General features: G+C 35.5%; 1 protein-coding gene and 1 pseudogene across 1 annotated transcript; one reads left to right on the top strand and one right to left on the bottom strand.

Moving 5' to 3' along the window:
- Window positions 1-3336: 3336 nt before the first annotated feature.
- LOC140853164 (uncharacterized) lies at window positions 3337-7095 on the top strand. Its single transcript, XM_073247250.1, is given in 4 exon segments — window positions 3337-4751; window positions 4754-4773; window positions 4864-6406; window positions 6553-7095. Coding segments are annotated over 4 exon segments (3000 nt in total). The 5' UTR covers window positions 3337-3661; the 3' UTR covers window positions 6900-7095.
- Window positions 7096-8042: 947 nt separating this feature from the next.
- LOC105056161 (methionine--tRNA ligase, chloroplastic/mitochondrial-like) overlaps window positions 8043-25638 on the bottom strand; it is a 31013-nt pseudogene continuing 13417 nt past the window's right edge.

The following is a 25638-nucleotide window of genomic DNA, read 5'->3' as shown; positions in this document are numbered from 1 at the left end:
CTTGGTACCGAGGCTCAAAATTTGTTTCATGCTGAGCTTAAGAAAAACTTGACTCGAGCATACTTAGCTACATAAGGCACAAGACTAAAGGAACAAGAAATCAAAAACAGAGTGTGACTTATTTATTAAATAGATTAACCCAATCCCATACACGAAACTATTTAATAAACAGGTTGTGCTGGGTTAAGGCTAGGTGGGTCGTAACTTGTTAGCCTAAACTGACTCCATAAATAAAAGTATTTAAAATAGATCTTAAATAGATTAATAGGTTACATAAGTCTTGAGAGTTGTTTTGTAACAATGTCAATCCTATTCCTCCGTTTTTTTATTTTTTTTTTTTTTTTGAGCGTAACACTGGGGAACTCACCATTCATTTGTTTTTTGTCATGATTATCAATTGAAGAAGCTTTACAAAATGACCCAGTCTATTAGGGACCTTTCATCAACCAAAGATCTACACCTACCTTTTTCCTTACTGATCACATTATGGTACAGTGATAGGGTTTTCGACAAAAAAAAAAAAGAGAGACGAAGAAAAGGGCTCCACAGAGGTGTTGGGTTGACTAGGTCTATAACGTGTTCGTCGAACTGATTCCATAAAATGAATTAATAAGTTACATAAGCGTCAAGGAGTTGTTTTGTGACTATGTCAGTCCCGTCTTTGTTAATCCAAGCAGAACGGCGGGGAACCCACCACTCATTTCGTTAGGAAAATGAAATGGGAAAAAAAGGTGCTAGGAGGAACCAACTGTTAAAGTTGATAAGTGACGATTCCAACCCAATTATTAAATAAGTTGGATTGGAATAGACTTTAAGAAAAATGAGGATTTCACACTTGAACCCAACCTATTTGCTAAATGGCCATGAAAAGCCTACCTAATCAAAGATAATGGTGTTATTTTGAGGAACAACTTGCACCAGGGCAAACTTGAAAGAAATAAGTATAGCCTGTGATCAGATCTATTCACAAAACTTAAAATTCATTGAGATTGTTCATAATTTATGCTCAACTAAATCTAAACAATTAACGACTGAAGAGTAGATAAGCAGCTTGATTTGGACTCCTGAAAAATATTAGCTATTAAATTTGTTAACTATTAACTTCCTTTTGTTTTATTTAATTTAATTTTGATTTGGATTCCGGGAAAGATTAGCTATTAAATTTGTTAGCCATTAACTTCCTTGATTAAGCCATTCAAAAGAACAAAAAAAAAAAAGAAAAAGAAAAAGAAAAGGTTTGGTGGGTGTCCTAGCTTTAATAAGAAAACGAAATCCAACTTGCTCTCTTCGGAAATAAGAAAATAGAAGTTATTATTAAATTCCTTAATAGATTTCTAGATTTCATTTAAATTAATTTTGACTTGGACTCTTGAAAAAGATTAACCGTTAAATTTGTTAACTATTAACTTTCTTGATTAATCCATCTGATATCAATAACTAAGATCGATATATTTGGAAAACTGCATATCAACTCCTGTGATCATCTCGCATTTGAAAAGATCAAGTTTTAAGGGTATCTTCTTTAGAATTGGTTTTGAGAAAGTTTTTTACATTTTAGTGAATAAAAGAAAAAAAGAAAGAAAGCTTTGACAATATTAGATATATTGGAACCACCTCGAGCTAGAAACTTGCCAATGAGTGGATGAATTGGGCGAACTCCATCTTCGCTCCAGTTGTCTTAATGAGGTTCAATTGCACTCTTCTAAAATCTAAAATGAAAATATATTATAAAATATTAATATTTTTACTGCCTGGAAGATTGAACTGATCCAAAAATCCTAAACAGTTCTGCTTTCTACAAGAAATGAACAGGATCAAGTTGAGAAAGAAGCCTTTGTCTTTTCTGTTCCCTCAAATTGTGTGAAAATAGCCCAGTCCACACACTGACCCACACGTTTCATTGTGCCGTGGCACCCCATCTTTCCTACATTTCTTTAATTTATTCTAAATTATTCTGCTTCAGGTAAATGATTGGGTGACTGTAACCTAATCCTCTAAACAATGACCAAGAAAGACTTACTTTTAAAAGAAAGGAAGAACTTACCAACAAAAGAAAGGAAGGACTTACTTTTTTTTTTTTTTTTTTTTTTTTGATGATTGAAGGACTAACTTTTCAAAGCAACCCTTTCCACACGTCTAACCACGGCTTCTGGGGTGCACCGAAAGATCGGTCAATGTCCGCTTTCAAGCCTCGAAAGGTACGTGTTTCTACCTGCAATTGATAAATCTTCCACCTCTCAACCCGTCTTCTCTAATATATTATATGTAACATGCCAAAACCGAGTGCTTAACAGATGCTGTATGTCTATAAAATGAATCCCACGGATATATTATCTAAAAGATAAATCTATTTCATAATACTTTTAAATCAATAACAAGACATCCTTAATTCTTGCAAATTAAAATCTTCTAAATGTTCCAGACAACCAGCACATTTTCTCAAATCCAGAATCTGAAAAATAGAGAAAGAACAATAATGAGCGATGCTCGCTCAATAAGTGACAAAATATTTGAAGATGGGTTAAAGCATATTGATTCATAATAAAACTAATTTTGTATAGTTGATCAGGTGATATTCAATTCTTATCACATATCAAAGAATAAATAATTTTTTTCTTTTTCAAAAACATACTTTTAAAAATTAATACTAGAATGGCTATGGCCACATGACCTAGTGGATGGATTGATTACAACCAACCGATACGAGTAATAGATATCAGATACCGGGTCCTTAGATAACTACTATTATGTTCACTGATGGTGTAGTATCAAAACCAATTTCTCATATTACAAATCGACAGAACCAATATACAATCCTCATTGATGGAGCCAGAACAAATCATAGCTATATTAAATATTTGAAGAAAATAATTATATTAATTGGGCAGCAGTATTTTTTAAAATCTATATCAGAATAAATTATATATTAAACTAATTTATTTACAGAAATATCAAAATATATATTTAATTTTCATACTGTAAATAAAACATAACATACTTGACCATTCAATTAAAGAGATGCAAAAATTAATAAAATTTAAAAAATATATTAAAAAATATTAAGTCACTTACCATACAAATGACAAAAATCAAAATAAATTTAATCCGGTCATCGAAACCTAACAATTCAAAACCACCCACGTACATGGGTCTATTAAGCAATATGCTAATAATTTAAAATAATTTTTAAAATTTTTAAAACTATCAAAGATTTAATTAATTTTTTATTTCTTTTAGAGAAACAGATTACTAGTTTGATCTTATTTTTTTGTCACAGGACATAGCGAATCTCTTCGGGAACAAGTTTAGAGAAAGGAGATGTAGGAGAGACTGAGAGAGAGTCATGAGAGGGACGGAGAACGAGAGAGCAACAAGAAAAAGAATGTCATAGCAGAGAAAGGGGGCAAGAGAGTGAGAAAGAACATCTGTGAGAGAGACTGAGCGAGAGCGAGACGGGAGCGTGAAGGAGTCCTCGGTGTGCGGAAATCGCACGTAAATCCTCTCTTAGCTGTAGACTTCTCCCTTATATTTTTCATTGTTCTGTTTGCAAACCTGTTCTCACACCTTTCTGCCTCCATTACCATAAAAAAGAAAAAGGAAGAATGTTGACTAATTGTTTAGTCTTCACCAGGACAGCTCTCGCCACCTCCAAACAATATTTATGAAGCAGCGCCGCACAATTTCTGTTCCACAACAGAGCATGGAACTTCCACTACTGATACTAAACATGGGGTTGATCTTCTTCTTCCTCTGGTCCTCCTCATGCTTGTTGGTCCCATCCGGGGTTGATGCCATGGGAGCTATTCCATTCGGAAACGAGACCGACTATTTATTACTGCTTGCTTTCAAAGATCAAACAATTTATGATCCCTCGAAAGCTCTAGGCTCGTGGAACAACACCATCCATTTCTGCAATTGGGAGGGCGTCACATGCAGCAGGAAGCACCAGCAGAGGGTCGTCGCCTTGAACCTCAGCTCTTGCGGATTGGAGGGCTCTCTCTCTCCCTCCATTGGAAACCTCACCTTCCTTCACCGGCTCGACCTCCAAAACAATGGTTTCATCCGCGAGATTCCACCGGAGTTAGGCCGTTTGCGCCGCCTAAAACATCTCAACTTGAGTTTCAATTCATTCCAAGGGGTCATCCCTGTGAACGTGACTTACTGCTTTGAGCTACTAACTCTTGACTTGTCGAGCAACCAGCTCAAAGGAAAGATTCCAGGGGACATTGCCTCCCTTACAAAGCTTGGTGAGCTGGATCTTTGGAACAACAGCCTTAGTGGATTCATTCCACCTTCAATCGGTAACCTGTCATCGCTCACAATACTCCAACTCGATATGAATCATCTGCATGGCAGCATTCCGGAGGAGATTAGCCAGCTTACAACCCTGGAATATCTTCAATTGTCTGCCAACAATCTCAAAGGTACAATCCCTGGCCGGCTTTACAACATGTCATCATTCACTCACTTCGCAGTAGCAGGTAATGATCTGCAAGGGAGCATTCCACCAGACATTGGTGTCACCCTTCCTAATCTTCAGGGCCTTCTATTGGATGCTAACAAATTTGATGGACCCATTCCTCCTACACTAGCTAATGCCTCGGGACTTCATGTCATTGTCATGTCAAGTAACAACTTTAGTGGAAGGGTGCCGTCGGAACTTGGAAGATTAGCAAGCTTACAATATTTAAATCTAGAATCTAATCAGCTCGAGGCAAAGAATGCCAGGGAGTGGGAATTCATCGACTCCTTGGCAACTGCAGCCAATTAGAGGTGCTGGCACTGGATAAAATATGCTAGGAGGCATGTTACCCAACTCAGTAGTCAACCTCTCTTCACATCTCCAATACTTGTTATGGGAAGCAACCAAATCTCGGGGAGAATTCCCATGGAATTGGAAACCTGGCCAACCTGAATGTGCTCGGTGTGGAGGATAACCATCTCACCGGTACTATTCCAGAAAGTATCGGGATGCTTTCAAGGCTAGAGATCCTCGGCTTGCATATGAACAGGTTTACAGGGCAGATTCCATTCTCTCTAGGCAATCTCACTCTATTGACTAAACTCTTTTTGGATCAGAATTACCTGCAAGGCCCCATACCTCCAAGCCTTGGAAACCTTCAACACCTATCAGCCTTGGACCTCTCTAACAATCAGCTTAGTGGAACCATACCCAAAGAGATCGTAAGCCTTTCTTCCCTATCCATTTATTTTGATTTATCTTCTAATTCATTTGTTGGATCTCTCCCTCCAGAGATCGAAAATTTGAAGAATCTACAAAATCTAGATATTTCTTGGAACATGCTCTCTGGTAATATTCCCAGCACTCTTGGTGACTGTGAGGTATTGGAGGAGTTATATCTGCACAACAATTTATTCCAAGGGATAATTCCTCAAACCTTGAGCAACATAAAGGCCCTTCAACTACTAGATCTCTCACATAACAATTTAACAGGGCCTATTCCAGCTTTTCTCGAAGACTTGAATCTCTTGGAAAATTTGAACTTGTCTTTTAATCGTCTCGAAGGAGAAGTGCCGGTAAAGGGGGTCTTCAAAAATGCAACTCGAGTTTCAGTCGAAGGAAATAATGGACTCTGTGGGGGTGTTCCAGCATTGCACTTGCCCGCATGCCAAGGAAGATCATACAAAAAGAGAAAGTGGCCTCTACTACTGAAAATAGTGATTCCCGTAGCTGGAGCAGTCTTGTGTGTGAGCCTTCTATTCTCCTTTTTCATCCTTCGACACAAGCAAAAGTCCAAAAAAAATAATGCTCCCATTGTAACTCCATTGGAGGACCAATTCCCCAGAGTTTCTTACACTGAACTGGTTAGAGCAACCGATGGATTCTCTTCCACTAATCTCATCGGTAGAGGAGGGTATGGTTCAGTCTACAAAGGCATCTTGGGTCCTCAGCAAACTATTGTTGCAGTGAAGGTTTTCAACCTTCAATATCGAGGAGCTTCGAAGAGTTTTTTAGCTGAATGTGAGGTCCTGAAAAGCGCTCGACATCGTAATCTTGTCAAGATCATGACTTCCTGCTCAATGGTTGATTTCAGAGGCAATGATTTCAAAGCTCTAATTTTTGAGTTCATTCCGAATAGAAGTCTAGAGAATTGGTTACATCCAGAGTTAGATCAGCATAATCATTTAGAAAGACTAAGCCTACTTCAAAGGTTGAACATAGCTATCGATGTGGCTGAGGCAACAGACTACCTTCATAATAATTGTCGGCCAGCTATTGTTCATTGTGATCTAAAGCCCAGTAATATACTGCTTGATAATGAGATGGTTGCTCATGTGGGGGACTTTGGTCTAGCAAGGTTCATATCTAAAGCTACACCTAGCTCCTTAACAGATAAGAATAGCTCAATTCGGATAAGAGGATCCCTGGGATATATAGCTCCAGGTATATTTTATTTTCATCTTTATCTTCTTGGCTCATAGTTGTTCAATTTAAGATGTCCATGCCGAACTTTTCTTTTCATCTTTTTTTTAAATTGTTGATGTTGAATTAATACATTTTGCTCAAGCATGTAAATATATGGACTGCAGAATATGGCACAGGTGGTCCAGTGTCCACTTCCGGTGATGTTTATAGCTATGGAATTCTTCTTTTGGAGATACTCACTGGAAAGAGACCTGTTGATGATATATTCAAAGACGGCCTAAGCCTTCGGAAGTTTGTCGAGATAGCTTTTTCTGATAGAATCATTACAATTGTAGATCCCCTAATGCCGCTTGCGGAGGAAGAAAGTAAAACTCATGAATGCTTAGTATCCATTGCCAAAATTGGTCTTGCTTGCTCACACGAATTAGCAAGAGAAAGATTGAACATGAGTGATCTTGTAACCACTATGCATACAATCAGGGATGCTTACATTGGAACTAGAGTTCATTAGAAGACCAGATGAAACTTATGTGGAAGGTAAAGTCTGTTGTAGTATCTTACCTCTAATAGTTGTCAAGCTATAATTTTTAGTCTTCTAAACCTATTTCCTAGTGTTAAACTTCTACGAGACTTGAGTTGGAAGTTTGTTGTCTGTTGTGTGATTGTGGCTCCAAAGAATTGGTAATAGACATCACAATTGTGTTTATCTTGGCATTTATGTTTTTCCATATAAATGGAAGTTTCGAATCTAAGAGAATTTTACATCCAATGCCGGCATTTTAATATCAACATAGAGTTCCTTTGGCGAGACTATAATATTTTTATATATATGGCTTAATAGTTTTCACGCTACGGTACCGACAGTCGAGCGATAGAATTATTATGTGCTTAGTAGCACGACCCACTAGTCCACTGGAACATTGTCATCCGATATTATAAAAAGGGGGTCATAGCAAACAACAGTGAAATAATTAATGGAATAAAAGAGAGAAGGAGAGGTGGCCAAAGCTCATGAGCCTGAACCTTTCATTATGAAGAAGATATAGTTCTAAATCTGAATTACCTTGGTGACCATCCAGGAGCAGTATGAAGAAGGATGCTCTAATTTTATCACTAGATGAGTGACATAGAAAAGGAAATAGAACTTTCAGAAACCAGCTGTCACACTTTTAGCACATGAGAACAATCAGCTGATTCATGATTTTCATCGAACCAACTTAACCACTTACTCATCTATGGAAACCTAAACTGCTCAAGATCAGGCCATTTATGAGACAGACTTCCAAAGAGATTGAAGATCATTTTCCAAGTCTAAAATGAGATTGAATGAGAATGTAGCTCGAATACATAAGGCCGCGAGCACATTAAACATAGGAGGTAAGACAAAAAATTGTTGAACATTATGGCTGTCCTCCTATTTGGACACAACACATGGTTCCTAATGCATTAGCCAACATAAGAGCAGAGGCATCACCACAAGTATTAAAACAGCTAAGGTTGGAGGGATCGAGCATTTGGAGACCATTCTGGTAGGTCTCATGAGTATGCTCTTATATTTCACGGCAAAGCAACTAATATGAGGAAGTAGACTTCTGTCTGTATACTTGGAACACAAGGATTACCATGCATAAATAGAACACAAACACTATTGAAATAGAATTTGGAAGACAATTTTTCACATTATCTTAACCAAGTTCTATAAAAGAATCACCAAGAGTTGGAGGCAACCATCACATAATTAGCTACAGATCTCAACAAAAAGCCTCAGGACTGCTTAACCTGTGGCGGTCACATTCAAGCAAACCCTGTCAATCATGTGCCATCTCCACATCGACCAAAAGCCTCCAAGCTATGGTAGAAAGTGCCAAATATTGCTGTTAAGCCTGTACAAGCCCTTGACTACGAGAAGTTTTCTTCTTATCCTTGACCACCTTGAGAACCACTTCATCTTCTCCTTCCTTTCTATTTTCGATCCTTGCAAACACTGGCTTAGCATCTGCCATTATCTGACCGGCTTTCATCCCACCCCATTTGGTATCACTCTACATGATGAAGGCAAAAAGATAATCATAAATGTAAATATCAATGAAATTTGTAAAAATAATAAAATTGACTGCTACCAACTATGCACATCCAGGACCAAATCCCAAAATTTGATGCAAGATTGTGCCAAGATCATGCATACAGATGCAACACGATAAATATTGATTCTCTAATCTATATATTATAAATGCTATCGCTATTTCCTATGAGACGGTCAAGCATAGCATAGTACTATACTAAATAGAAAAACTTATGGATGCAAGAAAAGTTATGTTCCTTCATGCACAAGGCTGCTCAGAAGTATACATTGCATGAGAAAGAAGATGCATAAAGAGTTGAAAGTACCCAGGTCACTGCTTCAAACTGATCCTTTGAAAACCCAAGTTGCATGTATATTCTCAAACATAGGCTTGGAGTGATTGGACGTAAAGCAATTGCTATAATCCTAATTGCCTCCAATATAATTACAAGGTCCTGCATATAAATGAACAATGAAATGATTAGCAACTCTAACCTTGCATTTCCCACCAATCCTTTAGCATTTAATAGCACAAATTCGTTGATCTTTCCATGGAAGATGTTCACAGCCAAGGCTGTCAAATAGAAGTGTGAAATAGGTAGCACAGTAAACTTGTGAAAAAATTCACCAGCCAATGCTATTAACTGTCATATTAATTAAAACATTGATAGATTATAAAAAAAAGTGAGACCAGTTATTTAGCACAGTATCTAGTAAATTAGTTACCAAATCAGGTAGGAAAAGACACCACCAATGTAGCAAAATTGGACCCCAGATTGTATCGAGCATTTCAATGTTTAGATCTGGGTCTTGATTTTCTTCATAATTTAGGGATTTAAATAATGGAGCAGTTTTAGGAAAACCTTATTGAGGTAGACAAATTCTTTTGCATGCCAAAGTTATTGGTACATGGTCAGGTATTTTAGGAAAATCAGTATAACTCTTTTAGTAGTTATAAGAATTTTATGATCAATAAGTCAGAACATGAGTAAACTATAAAAGGCTTCACATCAGTTACAGGCCATGTTTATAGGGGATCCGGAACAATATTTTGGGTTTTAAACCAGTTCTCAGGACCATGCAAACGTAGTTAAATGCACTCATATGGAATTATATCAAATTAGACATAAAAAAGTCACTCGAGATTCTTAATTTTCTTTCTCCTCCTTAATCTATATTTTTGATCATATCTGAAACCTTGACTGACAAAAACAAAATAAGATGCTCAAACAATATTATCAAGATATATAAGGACTATTTAAACTTCCTTTATGTTGAAATCATCATTAACACCTGTTTAAGATTTTATGCTAGTTGCTGCCAGCTGTAAGACTAGTAAAAGTTACATACTTGCAGTGTCAGAGGAATGAAAAAAAAAAAAAGTGGAGGCTCCAATTTGACTCAATCCTCAAATTAAATGTTAAAACAAGATTCGCCGTCTCGATATCAGATCCTATATTGATACCATTCTATTACAGTATCAATATGTGATATAATACAGTACAACAGTGTTAGTACGAAGCAGTATGGTATATCGATATGTGAACAAGATGGTACGGTGTGCTTCACATCGGGCAGTATGGGGTGGTATAGCAAACATATAGTTAAACAAATCTACCAAGTTGTATAAAGGTTCAGGGGGACTTTATGAATAAAGGTTCAGGGGGACTTTATGAGCAGGTGGGAAGGTTTTAAATCAAGCCGAGCAATCTTAGTATACCAGTCTAATCAAAGCCAAACCCCACCATCAAACTAACCACTTCCACCCCTATATCTTAGTTCAGTCAACCAAGAGTCTTTCATCCATGCAGTTGTTCAGTTTCTTCAAGTCCATTCATTGCTCACTCTGCTCCACCAAAATGAAAATGCATCCAAAGCCCACCACAATTTCATGATCACTCTAAGTATCTGTTTTTGCTCATGATTTTCAATTCAAACAACTTTACAAAATTACCCAGTCTATTGGGGATCTTTTGTCAACCAAAGATCTACACCTACCTTTTTCCTTATCACTTTTTTTGATTCATATGGCTATAGTGCAGTGATAGCATTTTCAGCAAAAAAAAAAAAAAAAAAAAGAAAGGAAACAAGGAAGCTCCACAGAGATGTTTAAGCATGAAGATACCAATCTTTATTCTCCCCTAGAGTGGGCCTTTTCAGTACCTCAAAGGCAGAAAACTGGTTATGTTTTCACATCAGCCCGCCATATTATACTTACCACTTGGACGATATGTGCTGTGGACCAAGAACCTCAAAACAATGGGCTGAATGATCTGGCTCATGTAGTATAGGCTTCTATGCGAAATATATTAAGGTAAGGTGACCTCCATATTTGAGGTGTATCCAGTCTCTGAAACCCCTCACCTCTACATATTTCCCTTCTATCTAGTTTAATGGAATAGTGGTATAACTCCTTTCTTATAATATTAAAAGAACTTTTGGTATCTAATGAAGGTACAGTAATATTCATCGTCTGCAAGATTAACATCACGGCAAAGAAAGAACTTGAAAAAGCGCAAAAATGATCGAACAAATGATCAAACTAAGATGTAGTCGATACCTTTGCAGCCATTTCAGAACTAGCACCCCCTTTCTTAAAACCAGACCATGGAGCACGTTCATCCATATATGAATTACCAGCATTACCAATATCTAACACAGATTCACAAGCAGATTACAATGAGAGATTCTCATAATGGTGTCTTGCCTTCTTCACCTATGCAAACAGGCATCAGCAAGAGAAGGTATTACATATAGCTTAAATATTTATTCTAAAATTCCATTTCAACTTTTCATGCTAATAAGCTTTTTGTGTTATAGTAAGCATATGTTTAGAAAAAAAGCAATCCTTAGAGACAATATATGCTCATCTACCATGGTACAATGAAAGGAAATTTCGGTATTTTTTAGCATTGACAACCATGCTGTACCGGCCTGTACCAGTGTGTATCGACCAAACCGTTGTAACTATACCAAACTGGTAGGCAGTACGGGGGCATTGCAAGTGTTGATACACCAAGCCAACCCCTATACCGGGTGTACCAACACTGTACCAGGATGATATTGGTATGGGGTCCATACTAAGACGGTGAACCTTGTTGACAATGCTTGTTCAGAAGGAGAACTTTTTAAGAAGTACGCATCAGTGGACATACATCTAGACAAGCTGTGAAAGCCAAAGAAGAAAACTACGAAGTATTAAGCCAGGAACCAAGACAAACGGGACACTAGAAGAAATGAATTATTAGACTAGGAAAAAGAAAAAGAAAAGCCAAATAGCATACTAGCTGCAGGCATCCTCCCCCTACTCATCATGCATGCACATATAAACACAAACTGGGGCCTAATTCTGTACAAATTCCCACCAAAAAAAATCTCATATGAGGTCCTCTACAAGGTATCAGCCATCAGGTAAGGCCCACTTCTCCATCAAATCACTTGGCACAACACAATGATAGTCTTATGCAACTGTCCAGATGCAGCCACTGGCACACGTCAAAATGTGGTAGAAATGAAGATAAAATACCATTGCATAGGTCCATGAATATCACTCAGAACTCTATTTTCCCTTGACTGGTTTTCTTGTCTAAGCCATTCACCATTAGACATGTATAAGAAGATCTTTTGGTGTTAATGAGGTTCACTGCGGATTACCTCTCTGAAAATTTAGAACTCCATGGAGTCCATATTAAATTGTGTTTTCAAGGAATTAGGATAACAAAGAGAAACTCATTAAAATATTCAACTAAGTAGCGCATGCTGATGACATCATAAAGGAGCAGACTCCAAATGACAAAAAATAAATTCAAAAGAGATAAGAGCTTCAAGAATAAGTTACTAATCCTTACCAACTTCTCCACAGTATCTTTGAACGGATGTCCTTCTGCTGCAATACTAGAATCAAAAGCCAACATGGACTGGCAGTTCTTCTTTAAAAGTCCAAGGGTACAGTTGAGAAGGTTTCCTGTGCATATAAATACAAGCAACCCAAATAAAAGGGGAATCGAAACAAGCATATAAACTGGGTTAAGAATTACTCCAATGTTACTACATACTACCAGAAAAAGATAGTAAACATTCCAATCAACAATGACTCTAGTAGCCAAGTAACATACCGATTGTATTTGCAAGATGTGCATTGACTATATTTATGAAACGGTCCTCTGAATAGTCCCCATCATTGCCAAATTCCGCTTCTCGCAAGAAAAAGTACCTGACAGAATCAGCTCCAAATCTATCCACCAGATTCTTTGGTTCGAGTGTATTTCCCAATGATTTTCCCATCTTCATACAATCCTAAAATTTTCAACGTTAAAAGTAGCTGCATGATATGAAAATAAATATATGAGATAGATTATCAGATTCCATGGTATCTCTGTAATAACCCAGATTTAAAAAAAAATAATAATAATAACAGAGGAGGAGGAAGACTCCTAGCCGGAGTCTTCTTCCTTCCCGTTTCCGGCAAAATCGGACTCAAAGAGTCCGGCTAGGGTAGGAAACTTCCACTATAAAGATCCCCGTCCTCTCTTAGGAATTTACAACAAAAATTTCGAAGAAAATCGAGGGATTTGAGAGATTTTCTCAAAGGTTACCGTGGGTGGTTGATCGGAAGAAAGGGGGGTCGTCGGAGATTTCTTTGGACGGCGGAGCAAGGTATTCCTCTTCTCTTTTTTTTATTCCCTGGTCACCGGTGTATTTGGAAACCGGCGAGGTGCCGGTTCGGGCTCAAACAGGGACACCCCTGTTTATGTTTTGTTTTTTTTTTTCTCCCCCGTGTGCCACCGGCAACAGCCACCGTTGGGGCTGTCACCGGGGCTGTGGATGCGTCGTCGTCGGCTGCTGTCGGAGGGTGGCCGGAGTCGGCCCTCCTTGGCCGCCTGAGGGTGAGAGGAGATGGAGGGGGACGATGCCCCTGTTTTACCCCAAAGGAACCCACGGGAAAAGAAGAAGGAAGAAGAAGAAGAAGAAAAGAAAAAAAAGAAAAAGGAAAAAGAAAAAGAAAAGAAAAAGGAAAAAGAGAAAGAGAAAAATAAAAAATAAAATAAAATAAAAAGAAGAAGAAGAGAAAAAATTTTCCTCTCTCCTCTCTCTACCTTCTCTCTCCAGTTTCTCTTTCTAGATTCTCTCTCTATTTTTCTCTCTAGATCTTTCTCTCTTTTGTGGATTTTATCTCTCTAGAATCTTTCTACTCTCTCTCTGATTGTATCATAGACCCTAGGATAAATTTGAAATAAAAATATGATGATTTGAGATTGCTCCGAAATTCGTGCGATAGATCTGATTTCAGTCCGATCCTATTCGAAATTTGTAACACTTGATTCATATTGAGGCATCCTGATAGGACCTCTGATGATCTCGACCATGATTGCCTCATCGAAAGGATACGAAAGTTTCTCTCTCTACTTTCTCTCTCTACTTTCTTTCTCTAAAATTTTCTCTCTCTTCATGGATTTTCTCTCTCTAAAAGTCTTATGGATCAGTGGAGGATCCTGATACATAGACAAGTCCTAATTTTGGTTAATCCTAAGAGAGGTCCTCGATTTGTGTATTAAGATCAATTATCGGTAATTTTCTATATGTGATTTTTATATTGATCAGGGTTATGAAGAGATACGATTGTCTGCATAAGATATCGAGTGGAATATTTTGTTAGAGAAATTCATAAATCAAAGAAGAACATTGATTTCTGTGCTTGGATCAGTCACCGGTAAAGGTAAGAATCCCTGTACATGATCACTATTATATATATGCTATTTTACTGTTGGTCTTGCATCATCGGATTTGAGATCGATGAATTTATTATACCTGAGATACTGTTATTTGATTTTGAGCATGAGTATGTTATGTCAATATATATATGTATCAGAGATTGATGGCATGATTATATGGATATGACATATCTGAATTGATCATAATGCAAGACAGAATTGATTTGATGGAATCAACACATAATGATTAAATGAAAAGAAAGAGATGTATGGTATGGACTAGTCTTGTCATGTAGAACAGCCCGCCAGGAGCTTATGCCTGGGACAGCCCCCACTGGCTTACAGGTAGATCAGCCGGTCAGGAGCTTATACCTGGGACAGCCCGTCAGGAGCTTATGCTTGGGACAGCCTCTCACGGGCTTTGGTACGTAGGACAGCCGGCCAAGAGCTCATCCTGGGACAGTCTTGAAAGACTAAGTGGATTCAATCCGGATGGTGACTGAGGTATAGACTTGGATAGTCCAGAACCAGAAAGAAAAGGTTAAAAATCATGTGATTATGAAAGGAGAAATGAAAATAAGACATGAAATATTTGTTGAATAAAAGGGGTTTCACCTGTTAACATATGATGATGCATCTATTTTAACAAGACAGAAAATTTATGAATATTTGCATTATTCTGGACATTGAACATGAGATTTTATATTTTATTGCTTATCCTTATTTTCAGACTATATTACTATATCAGTGTGATATGGAAATTCTTACTGGACTGTAAAGCTCACACCTCTTCATCTTTCTTTTTCTTCTCAGAGTTACAGGACATTCACGATTGGCTATGGCTTAGATTTATGGATGAGCAGATGGATAGATAGAGTGTCATAGTACCTGATCAGAGAATTGAAGAAATTTAAATTGTAATTATGCAAGATTTTATGAATTATTATTGAAATAAATTATTATGGTTGATAAGGTTGTAATGATTTAATTTGGCCTTGCATATTCTTTAGGGCTTGCTCTAAGGAGTGTGCGGCCATCACGTATCCGACCTGGGTGTTGATTCGGGGCATGATAGAATGGTATCAGAGCAAAGGTTATGATCATTAGGGATTATGATATAAGTAATTAGAATATGACAGAATGGTATCAGAGCTTAGGTTATGATCATTGGAGATTACGATATAAATGATTAGGATGTGATAGAATAATATCAAAGCTTAGGTTTAAGATCACTAGAGATTATGAAGAGATATTAAAACTTTATGCATGATCAATAGGATGTGATAGAATGATATCAGAGAATATAATAGAACAATATTAGAGCTCAAGTTTAAGGTCACTAGGGATTGTAATATAAGTGATATCAAAATTTTGAGATTATAATCAATAGAGTATGATAGATAATATCAGAGTTTAAGGTTATAATCATTAAGGATGTAATAGAATGATATTATAGTTTAGGTTATGATCATTAGAAAATATGATTTAAGTGGTATTTAAGCTTAAGATTATAATTATTTGAAATTATGACTTTAGTGATATTTAAACTTAGGTTATGATCATGAGGAACATGATAGATATAAAAGAGAAGATTCAATATTTAGACTTCGAATCAATAGATATTAAGATGAAATTTATGTATAAGTGGCATATGATATCTATAATAGAATTGATGAGTTATATCTTAGATTTCAATTAGTAAGGTTGACCTAAGTATGAAAAGAGTTGACCTTGGAATAAAGTGGGAGGTATTGATAAGTTATGTTGAGTATACTAGAGGATTTTAGAATGTAAAACTTATATGATTGAAGATCATGATTTTTTTTTTAATTTCAATGATAATTGTCTGAACATTATGAATTTTGGACTTATCAAAAAAAATTAATTAGGGTATGGTCTAAGAAGAAATTACATCATATGAGAGAGAAATATTTTTGAACACTGAACCTATAAGAGGTCATATATGAAACTCAATCTTAGATAAAAAATATAATTGAATTTTATTATGAGAATATGAGATACACATCTTGGTAAAATCTTTGGTTACTCAAAATATCATATTCTGAATATGATTCCTTGATCTTTCAAGTTGCATTGAATTTCAAGTCAATAGTTTATTTTTCTAAGTGGATCAAAAGTATTTTGATATTGTTATTAAATTTAAAAAAAAAAATATTTTGTCAGAGTATGATATACAGGTTATGATGAAATCCTTAATAATTCGTATTATTATCTTTGGATTAGATTTTTTTTAATTTTTTTGTGATTGTTGAAGACGGTGAAGTGTATTAATTATTCAAGTCAAAGTTTGAATTTTATTTTTTTTTTAAATTGAATTAAGACATCTTGCTAGTGTTAAATTTTGAATGACTTATACAAGGGATAAGATTTTGTATGAATTTATCGGTTAATATTAAGGGTTGTGATAAAGAGAGCTCTATAAGAAATAATCAAGTGATTCTACTTAAGGATGTTGGCTTGAGTTCTTTTAGTTGTCAAGTTAGAATTAATTCTTTTAAAAAAAAAAATTGATTTAGAAATTATCTAAATGATTTAAGGTAAATCTAAGATTAACTCCAATTAATTCTAGACATGTTGGATTCTTGAAAAATGATGAAACTTATACAATGATTTCAAATATAGGAAGTAGATCAAGATTTAATTTTTATATACTATACCCGAAGGTAGTAAAGATAAAGAAACTTAAAATTTTGTCGTAAGTCTTATATGAAATTTGAAGGTTGGATCTATCCTGGATTGATCTAACATATAAGGATATCTTTATCTTTGATAGACTTATATAGTTTGATAAATTAATATCAGAGTGCGCAGCAAAAGCATGGTGGGTTAAATTGATTAGAAATATTAATTCTTTGATTCCGAAGATATTATGGAATACATTAGTTGTAAATAAAGAATGATCTAATCTGATCATAGTTTGATATTTTTTGTCAGTAGATTGCTTCATTGTAGATAATACCAAGAAATCCTAGATATCTCAAGTTTATTGTTAATAGCTTGATAGTTCTGTTATTAGTTCAAACTTAGAATGTCTTAATACAGATCCCATATATATATATATATATATATATATATATTTTAATTTAATATTATTATTCGAACTGATATAGAAGATTGAGGTTTTCTTAAAATGAGAGTCTACATATAAAATTTGTTGGAAGATCAAGAGAAGAAAGAAATCGATGATTGTGAAGAGTGCCCGATGTTTGACCTTTATTTATTTTTCTATCATAGGCAGTCTGAGATAATTATGAATTTTGAGTGGAATGTGTTAGACAAATAATGATGGTATATTAATACAAGTCAAAATATTACAGTTCTTCAAAAAGTTGAGAAATCAATAAGAAGGGATGAGTTTGAGATTTTAAATAATTTTTGTTATAACAAGATCATGAGAAATAAATAATATATATGACATTATCGTAAGCTTGAGAATGACATGAGGAATGTATACCTTGAAATAGGTATCTCGAACGACATAACCTAATTTCGAGGACAAAATTATTTTAAGGAGGAGAGAATGTAATAACCTAGATTTAAAAAAAAAAAATAACAGAGGAGGAGGAAGACTCCTAGCCGGAGTCTTCTTCCTTCCCATTTCCGGCAAAATCGGACTCAAAGAGTCCGGCTAGGGTAGGAAACCTCCACTATAAAGATCCCCCGTCCTCTCTTAGAAATTTACAACAAAAATTTCAAAAAAAATTGAGGGATTTGAGAGATTTTCTCAAAGGTTACCGTGGGTGGTTGATCGGAAGAAAGGGGGGTCGTCGGAGCTTTCTTTGGACGGCGGAGCAAGGTATTCCTCTTCTCTTTTTTTTATTCTCCGATCATCGGTGTATTTGGAAATCGGCGAGGTGCCAGTTCGGGCTCAAACGGGACACCCTGTTTATGTTTTGTTTTTTTTTTCTCCCCTGTGTGCCACCGGCAACAGCCACCGTTGGGGCTGTCATCGGGGCTGTGGATGCATCGCCATCGGCTGCTGTCGGAGGGTGGCTGGAGTCGGCCCTCCTTGGCCGCCTGAGGGTGAGAGGAGATGGAGGGGGACGATGCCCCTGTTTTGCCCCAAAAGAACCCACGGGAAAAGAAGAAGGAAGAAGAAGAAGAAGAAAAGAAAAGAAAAGAAAAAGGAAAAAGAAAAAGAAAAGAAAAAAGAAAAAAAAAAAAAAAAAGAAAAAGAGAAAGAGAAAAATAAAAAAATAAAATAAAATAAAAAGAAGAAGAAGAGAGAAAAATTTTTCTCTCTCCTCTCTCTACCTTCTCTCTCCAATTTCTCTCTCTAGATTCTCTCTCTATTTTCTCTCTCTAGATCTTTCTCTCTTTTGTGAATTTTATCTCTCTAGAATCTTTCTACTCTCTCTCTGATTGTATCACAGACCCTAGGATAAATTTGAAATAAAAATATGATGATTTGAGATTGCTCTGAAATTCGTGCGATAGATCTGATCCCAGTTCGATCCTATTCGAAATTTGTAACACTTGATTCATATTGAGGCATCCTGATAGGACCTCTGATGATCTCGACCATGATTGCCTCATCGAAAGGATACGAAAGTTTCTCTCTCCACTTTCTCTCTCTATTTTTTCTCTCTAAAATTTTCTCTCTCTTCATGATTTTCTCTCTCTAAAAGTCTTATGGATCAGTGGAGGATCCTGATACATAGACAAGTCCTAATTTTGGTTAATCCTAAGAGAGGTCCTCGATTTGTGTATTAGGATCAATTATCGATAATTTCTCTATATGTGATTTTTATATTGATCAGGGTTATGAAGAGATACGATTGTCTGCATAAGATATCGAGTGGAATATTTTGTTAGAGAAATTCATAAATCAAAGAAGAACATTGATTTCTGTGCTTGGATCAGTCACCGGTAAAGGTAAGAATCCCTGTACATAATCACTATTATATATATGCTATTTTACTGTTGGTCTTGCATCGTTGGTTTTGCATCGTCGGATTTAAGATCAATGAATTTATTATACCTGAGATACTGTTATTTGATTTTGAGCATAAGTATGTTATGTCAATATATATATGTATCAGAGATTGATGGCATGATTATATGGATATGACATATCTGAATTGATCATAATGCAAGACAAAATTGATTTGATGGAATCAACACATAATGATTAAATGAAAAGAAAGAGATGTATGGTATGGACTAGCCTTGTCATGTGGAACAGTCCGCCAGGAGCTTATGTCTGGGACAGCCTCTTACGGGCTTTGGTACGTGGGACAGCCGGCCAGGAGCTCATCCTGGGACAGTCTTAAAAGACTTTTTAATGGATTCGATCCGGATGGTGATTGAGGTATAGACTTGGATAGTCCAGAACCAGAAAGAAAAGGTTAAAAATCATGTGATTATGAAAGGAGAAATGAAAGATAAGACATGAAATAATTGTTGAATAAAAGGGGTTTCACCTGTTAACATATGATGATGCATCTATTTTAATAAGACAGAAAATTTATGAATATTTGCATTATTCTGGACATTGAACATGAGATTTTATATTTTATTGCTTATTCTTATTTTCAGACTATATTACTATATCAGTGTGATATGGAAATTCTTACTGGGCTGTAAAGCTCACCCTCTTCATCTTTCTTTTTCTTCTCAGAGTTACAGGACGTTCACGATTGGCTATGGCTTAGATTTATGGGTGAGCAGATGGATAGATAGAGTGTCATAGTACCTGATCAGAGAATTGAAGAAATTTAAATTGTAATTATGCAAGATTTTATGAATTATTATTGAAATAAATTATTATGGTTGATAAGGTTGTAATGATTTAATTTGGCTTTGCATATTCTTTAGGGCTTGCTCTAAGGAGTGTGCGGCCATCACGTATCCGATCCGGATGTTGGATTCGGGGCGTGACAATCTCTAAACATCTTATGCACATCCATTACAAAGAGGAAGAAGATGAATTGCATGGAAACCATGTAATGAAGTCTGAACACAAGAGATGTGGTTGACAAATAATTTCAGTTGAGGCTGCATAAGACCAAGCTTGACTTTTAAAAAAACATAATCCAAATATTTTAATTATTGTAACTACCAGCTCTATAAATGACTTTGTATTACAAAATTACTTGTACGCCCATAATTAAGCATGAACCTGGAAACCCATAGTATTACATGGCATGAAAATGTGCAAGAACACTAAGTTTCTATGATAACAAAGCAGCAGAAAGATGGTGAACTACATCAGATAAGGAGTTTTTGGTTTGAGATCATGGGCTCATATGCAATTCCTCAAATGTAGAGCATCCTCGGGTCTTCATTCTTCATGCCAGCGAGGTTACCTGACCTATCGCAACTATTAGTGCAGTCTTAGATCTCAAAAGTTGTACATATCCTAACTCTATATATATACATATATACATATATTCCTACAAAATGATAATCATCTGCTCCAATTTGCAAAATTTAGTATCTGCTGCAATGTAACCAATCTCCTAACTGACTTATCCCAATCACTATGTGCCAAACTTAAAATAATACTCAAGAAACCCATCAATCAGCTACTATAAAAGGCTTATGGGTTGTTGCTTAGATGATTTGGTAGCACAGTTCCTTACAAAGGAGAAACTGTCCAAGTATCGAGTGAAAAGGACACATATTTCGAGGTCATGGTCGGGTAGACATTTTCAGAAAGTGAAAGATATAATTGTACAGATGCACTTAACAGATATGGGGAACAAAAAGTAATTAAATACAGAAATTAGACAACACAAGCAATCACAAACTTGCTGAAAGTCAATCAAGATGGATAGTGAATTCAAGTATAGATCATGGACCTACTGCAAATACTGAACAATGGGGAATCTCAGTAAATGTCTGGCACATGCAACCTGGAGAATATGTCATTTATAGAAAACATCCAATAAATGTCATGTGTAGACGAGCTGGTGCAGAAAGAGAAATTTTAAAACTTATGCAGAAGATAACATTAGAAATCCCACCCGACAAACATTTTCTGATAAAGGATATCTGAATCATAAGTGGCCAACAATTTGTTTGAGAAAATTATAACATCGTGGTCTCTCAATATTTAAATTTTAACCAAAATTGGGGTGCTCTATGGTTTACAAAACTCTAATAAAAGTCAAAAAGATGGATCATCCATACCTTTGTCAAGAATCATGACCAAAGACCATGTTTCAGTCCTGCTGACATCAACATTGCTGGCCAATAAATTCCATGAAATCGTAAGATGCAGATGTAAAACAGGAAATAAGAGCTTCCCTTTATCCATTGAAAATAAGAAATGTATGAACTTTAAGTTCTGGAAAAAGGCACTGAATGAAACTTAGATACCATCCAAAGTGAGAGACCAGGTACTCTGACAAGCTTATTAATTGATGAAAGGAGAGTGTGAATAAATGCAATTGAACATCGAAAGTTAACTACCTTTTAGCAGAAAACAGTGGATTTGTCTCTATCTGGTGTAATATATAGTGCATAAAACATGTAAGTGCAGATGTATGCGCACCTTTTATATATATCTTCCAGATCTCAACCCTAGAAAACCAAAAGATCTCAAAGGGTAACATTTAACACCTAAATCACATCTAATTACTTGCATAATTAACAGAGCCTTCATGGCATCTTTCTTTCAAGGGCAAATGAAAAAATTTCTTAGGGATACACAAAAAGAAGGAGAAAAGGTAGTATAGCAACCACACCAGGGTGATAAAGGTTCAAAGAGATGCAAAACAAAAAGAATGACAGATGAAGGCAGCAAGGTGATGGATGCACAATTAAGGTGTGACTTATGACAGCTTCTAGAACTACAAGTCATGTTGACTTATGATACTGTTAGACATCAAATATAATTTTAGAAAATAATAATAATAATAATAAAGATAGTATAGCATTACCTCATTCTTTGTGATAATTATACTTGCAATCTTTCAAAAGAACTTGGGCATTTTACTACACCCAGGCTTTTATAGTTTTCTGATATCCATGCATCACACGATCACATCTAATAAGTAACAATAGGCACCTAAATGGAGAACTGTATAACAATCCTTAACTATGGATTTAAGTGTGAATTAGCTCTTATTTTTCAAAAAAATTACTAACTATGAATTAGCATCCCAAGTTCCCAACGTGATGCACCCAGAATAGATTGCACACATATGCACAAGAATGGAACGGCATGAATGGCCAGCACATTGAGTGTGTATGCAATACCCTATCCTTCTATAATTATGTAGAACCAAGAATGCTTTTCAACAATAGAATAGGGACCAAATAGCTATATAGTATACCTTTCCTATTTAATGTAATCAAGCAGGCCAACCAGCACTAACAGCTTGCTGTAAACTTGGTTTCTCTCCATCCTCTAATAGTGCTGAAATATACCTGCATGAAGGTTGGACACATTGTGTATATACAAATATTACAAAATTAAGAAGTCAAAACAAGGATTAAGTAATGGGAAATCAGTTGGAGGCAGTGATCTAATGAGCAAGAGCACTTGGTTTTTTATTGAAAGGATAAAAGAGAAGACAATGAAGAAGAATCAAAGGAAGTCACAAAAAAGGGAAAAGTACTCGATTGCAAAGATTATTTAACTTTGGATAGGAGATAAATAGTGAAAAAGAATTTACAAAGAAATCTAAAAATGTCAGGGTAGTAGGTGATGGTTATGGTAGACAACAGAATTGAGCACTGCAAATATTCTGAAAAGAACTTTAGCTTAGCAGGTAAGTTGGTGAATTCACAACCCCAATGTTGCAATACAGATCCAAAGTTAATTCTGAGCAAACCTTAACTTTGGTTTTCAAAATTCAAATAGCATAACTAAGAAATTTTAAAAACTCTTGGAAGAAAAGGGCGGGGGAAGGCAAAACAATGTCTTAAGACCTTTAAAAAAAATATGCATACCTCAAGTACAGTGTGACCATAAGAAGCTAAATTCTAAGACTTTTAGGGTGTGTTTGGATGTAATAGAAATCGTGATATCTTGTATTTTCTGAAATTAATAATTATAGTTTGTAATGTGGTGTGCTTATTGTTTGATGAAATCACAAAATGGTCTTAAAATCAAAAAAAAAAAGAAAAAAAAACTTCTTTGATTAAAAAAATAATTTAATTCACATTTTCTCTCCTTATGTTCAATCTTTTTTCCTTTTTTAACTTTCATGTTTTAACAGCCAAAAACCTCCTTGAAAAACTGAATTTTTTAAAAGTCAAAATTACAAATTGATGAAGAAAACAGAAACATGAAGTTTATATCTAAAACCTCTGCATGTAGACCCAGCAGATTGGTGCTGAACTATTAGATTTTCTTCTTCAACATTAAAATTGGCCAAATAACCAAAAATACAACAAAAAAAGCGGCATACACTGACATTTTAAAACATTAAGAACCTTTAGGAAGTTGTACTTCGGGATCAAAAAAAGATGTTCATGTCTAATTTTCCAGGCATTCAGCCCCACTGGGATCACACAATATGGGAGAGAATATGTGAAAAACATTTGAGAGACAACTCCTCAAGCAAAAATATAAGTGTAATGGTGGAAACCGGGCACAATGCACCAAGAAGCCATCATGCACTCAGCTTTGGCTAGGCTTTTACCACTATTGTGAAATGATGAACTGAAACATCTAGAGACTATATATATATATATATATTATTAAAGAAAAGTCTGCATGCATGCAGACTACAAAATTAAGCAAGAGATAAGTGGAAGGATGATTTTACCCCAATAAAGCATCAAACCAGACATAAATAGTTTGGCTACTGTCATTTGGCACGGTTATGCCCCAGTCCACAGATGAGCAGGATATAGAGAAATCTTTCAACCCACTCTTAATCCAGCTGTGCACCTAAAATAATATCTCTGTCAGAAAATGCAATCATAAACTAAAAGACAGTGATAAGGACACCAACCCTGGTTTATTACACCTTGGATCAGCCAATATGATAGATCATAGACTTTTGAATGATTGACTATGAACATTATTCAAAGAGAGGTTTTCATGAATTTAAGTTTTAAGAATGTTACGCCCGAACCCAATACCTAGATCGGATACGTGATGGCCGCACACTCTTTAGAGCAAGCCCTAAAGAATATGCAAGGCCAAAAAAATTTGTTACAACCTCAACATCCATAATATCTAATTTCAATAATAATTAGTAAAACTTGCATAATTACAAATTAAATTTCTTCAATCCTCTGATCAGATATCAATAATTTTCTATTTATGCATCCGCTCACTCGCACATCCATACCATAGCCATTCATGAGCATCCTGTAACTCTGAAAAGAAAAAAAAAGATGAAGGGGTGTAAGCTTTATAGCCCAATAAGAATTTTCATATCATACTGATATAATAATATAATCTAAAAAAAAGAATAAGCAATAAAATATAAAATTTCATGTTCAATATTTGGAATAATGCAAACATTATAAATTATCTGTCTTGTCAAAAGAGATGCATCATCATTGTTAATGGGTGAAATACTTTTGTTCAACGATTGTTTCATGTCTTCTCTTTCATTTCTCTTTTCACAATCACATGATTTTTTTAATTTTTCTTTCTGACTTTGGACTAACCAAGTATATACCTCAGTCATCATCCGAATCAATTTTCACTTAAAAATCTTTCAAGACTGTCTCAGGATTAGCTCTTGGCCGGCTGTCCAACGTACGAAAGCCTGTGAGAGACTATCCAAGTATAAGCTCCTGGCGACTATCCCAGGTATGAGCTCTGACCGGCTGATCTACCTATAAGCCAGTGGGGGCTGTCCCAGCATAAGCTTCTGGCGGGCTATTCCAAGCATAAGCTCCTGGCGGGCTGTTCACATGACAAAGCTAGTACATACCATATCTCTCTTTTTCATTTAATCATTATGTGTTGATTTCATCAATCAATTCTGACTTACATTATGACCAATTTAGATATGTCATATACATATAATCATGCCATCAATCTCTGATACATATATATTGACATAACATACTCATACTCAAAATCAAATAACAGTATCTCAGATATAATAAATTCATCGATCTCAAATTCGATGATGCAAAACCAATGATACAAGATCAACGTTAAAATAGCATATATATAATGGTGATCATGTACAGGGATTCTTACCTTTACCGGTGACTTATCCAAATACAGAAATTAATGAGCTCCTCAATCTATGTATCCGAAATCAAGATATTTTGCTCCATATCTTCTTGTATAATAAATACATCTTTACATAATCAGAGTTAAACATAAAAATCATATATGGAGAAATTACGGATAAACGATCCTATAAATTCAAGATCTCTCCTAAGATTAACCAAAATTGGGATTTGTCTAAGTATCTGGACCCTCCACTGATCCACAAGACTTCTAGAAAGAAAAAAATCCATGAAGAGAGAGAAAATTTTAGAGAGAGAAAGTAGAGAGAGAAAGTGGATAGAGAATCTTCGTATCTTTC

Source organism: Elaeis guineensis, chromosome 13 (assembly GCF_000442705.2).
Source record: "Elaeis guineensis isolate ETL-2024a chromosome 13, EG11, whole genome shotgun sequence".
Taxonomy (NCBI): domain Eukaryota; kingdom Viridiplantae; phylum Streptophyta; class Magnoliopsida; order Arecales; family Arecaceae; genus Elaeis; species Elaeis guineensis.
This window is presented reverse-complemented; position numbering and strand designations above follow the sequence as displayed.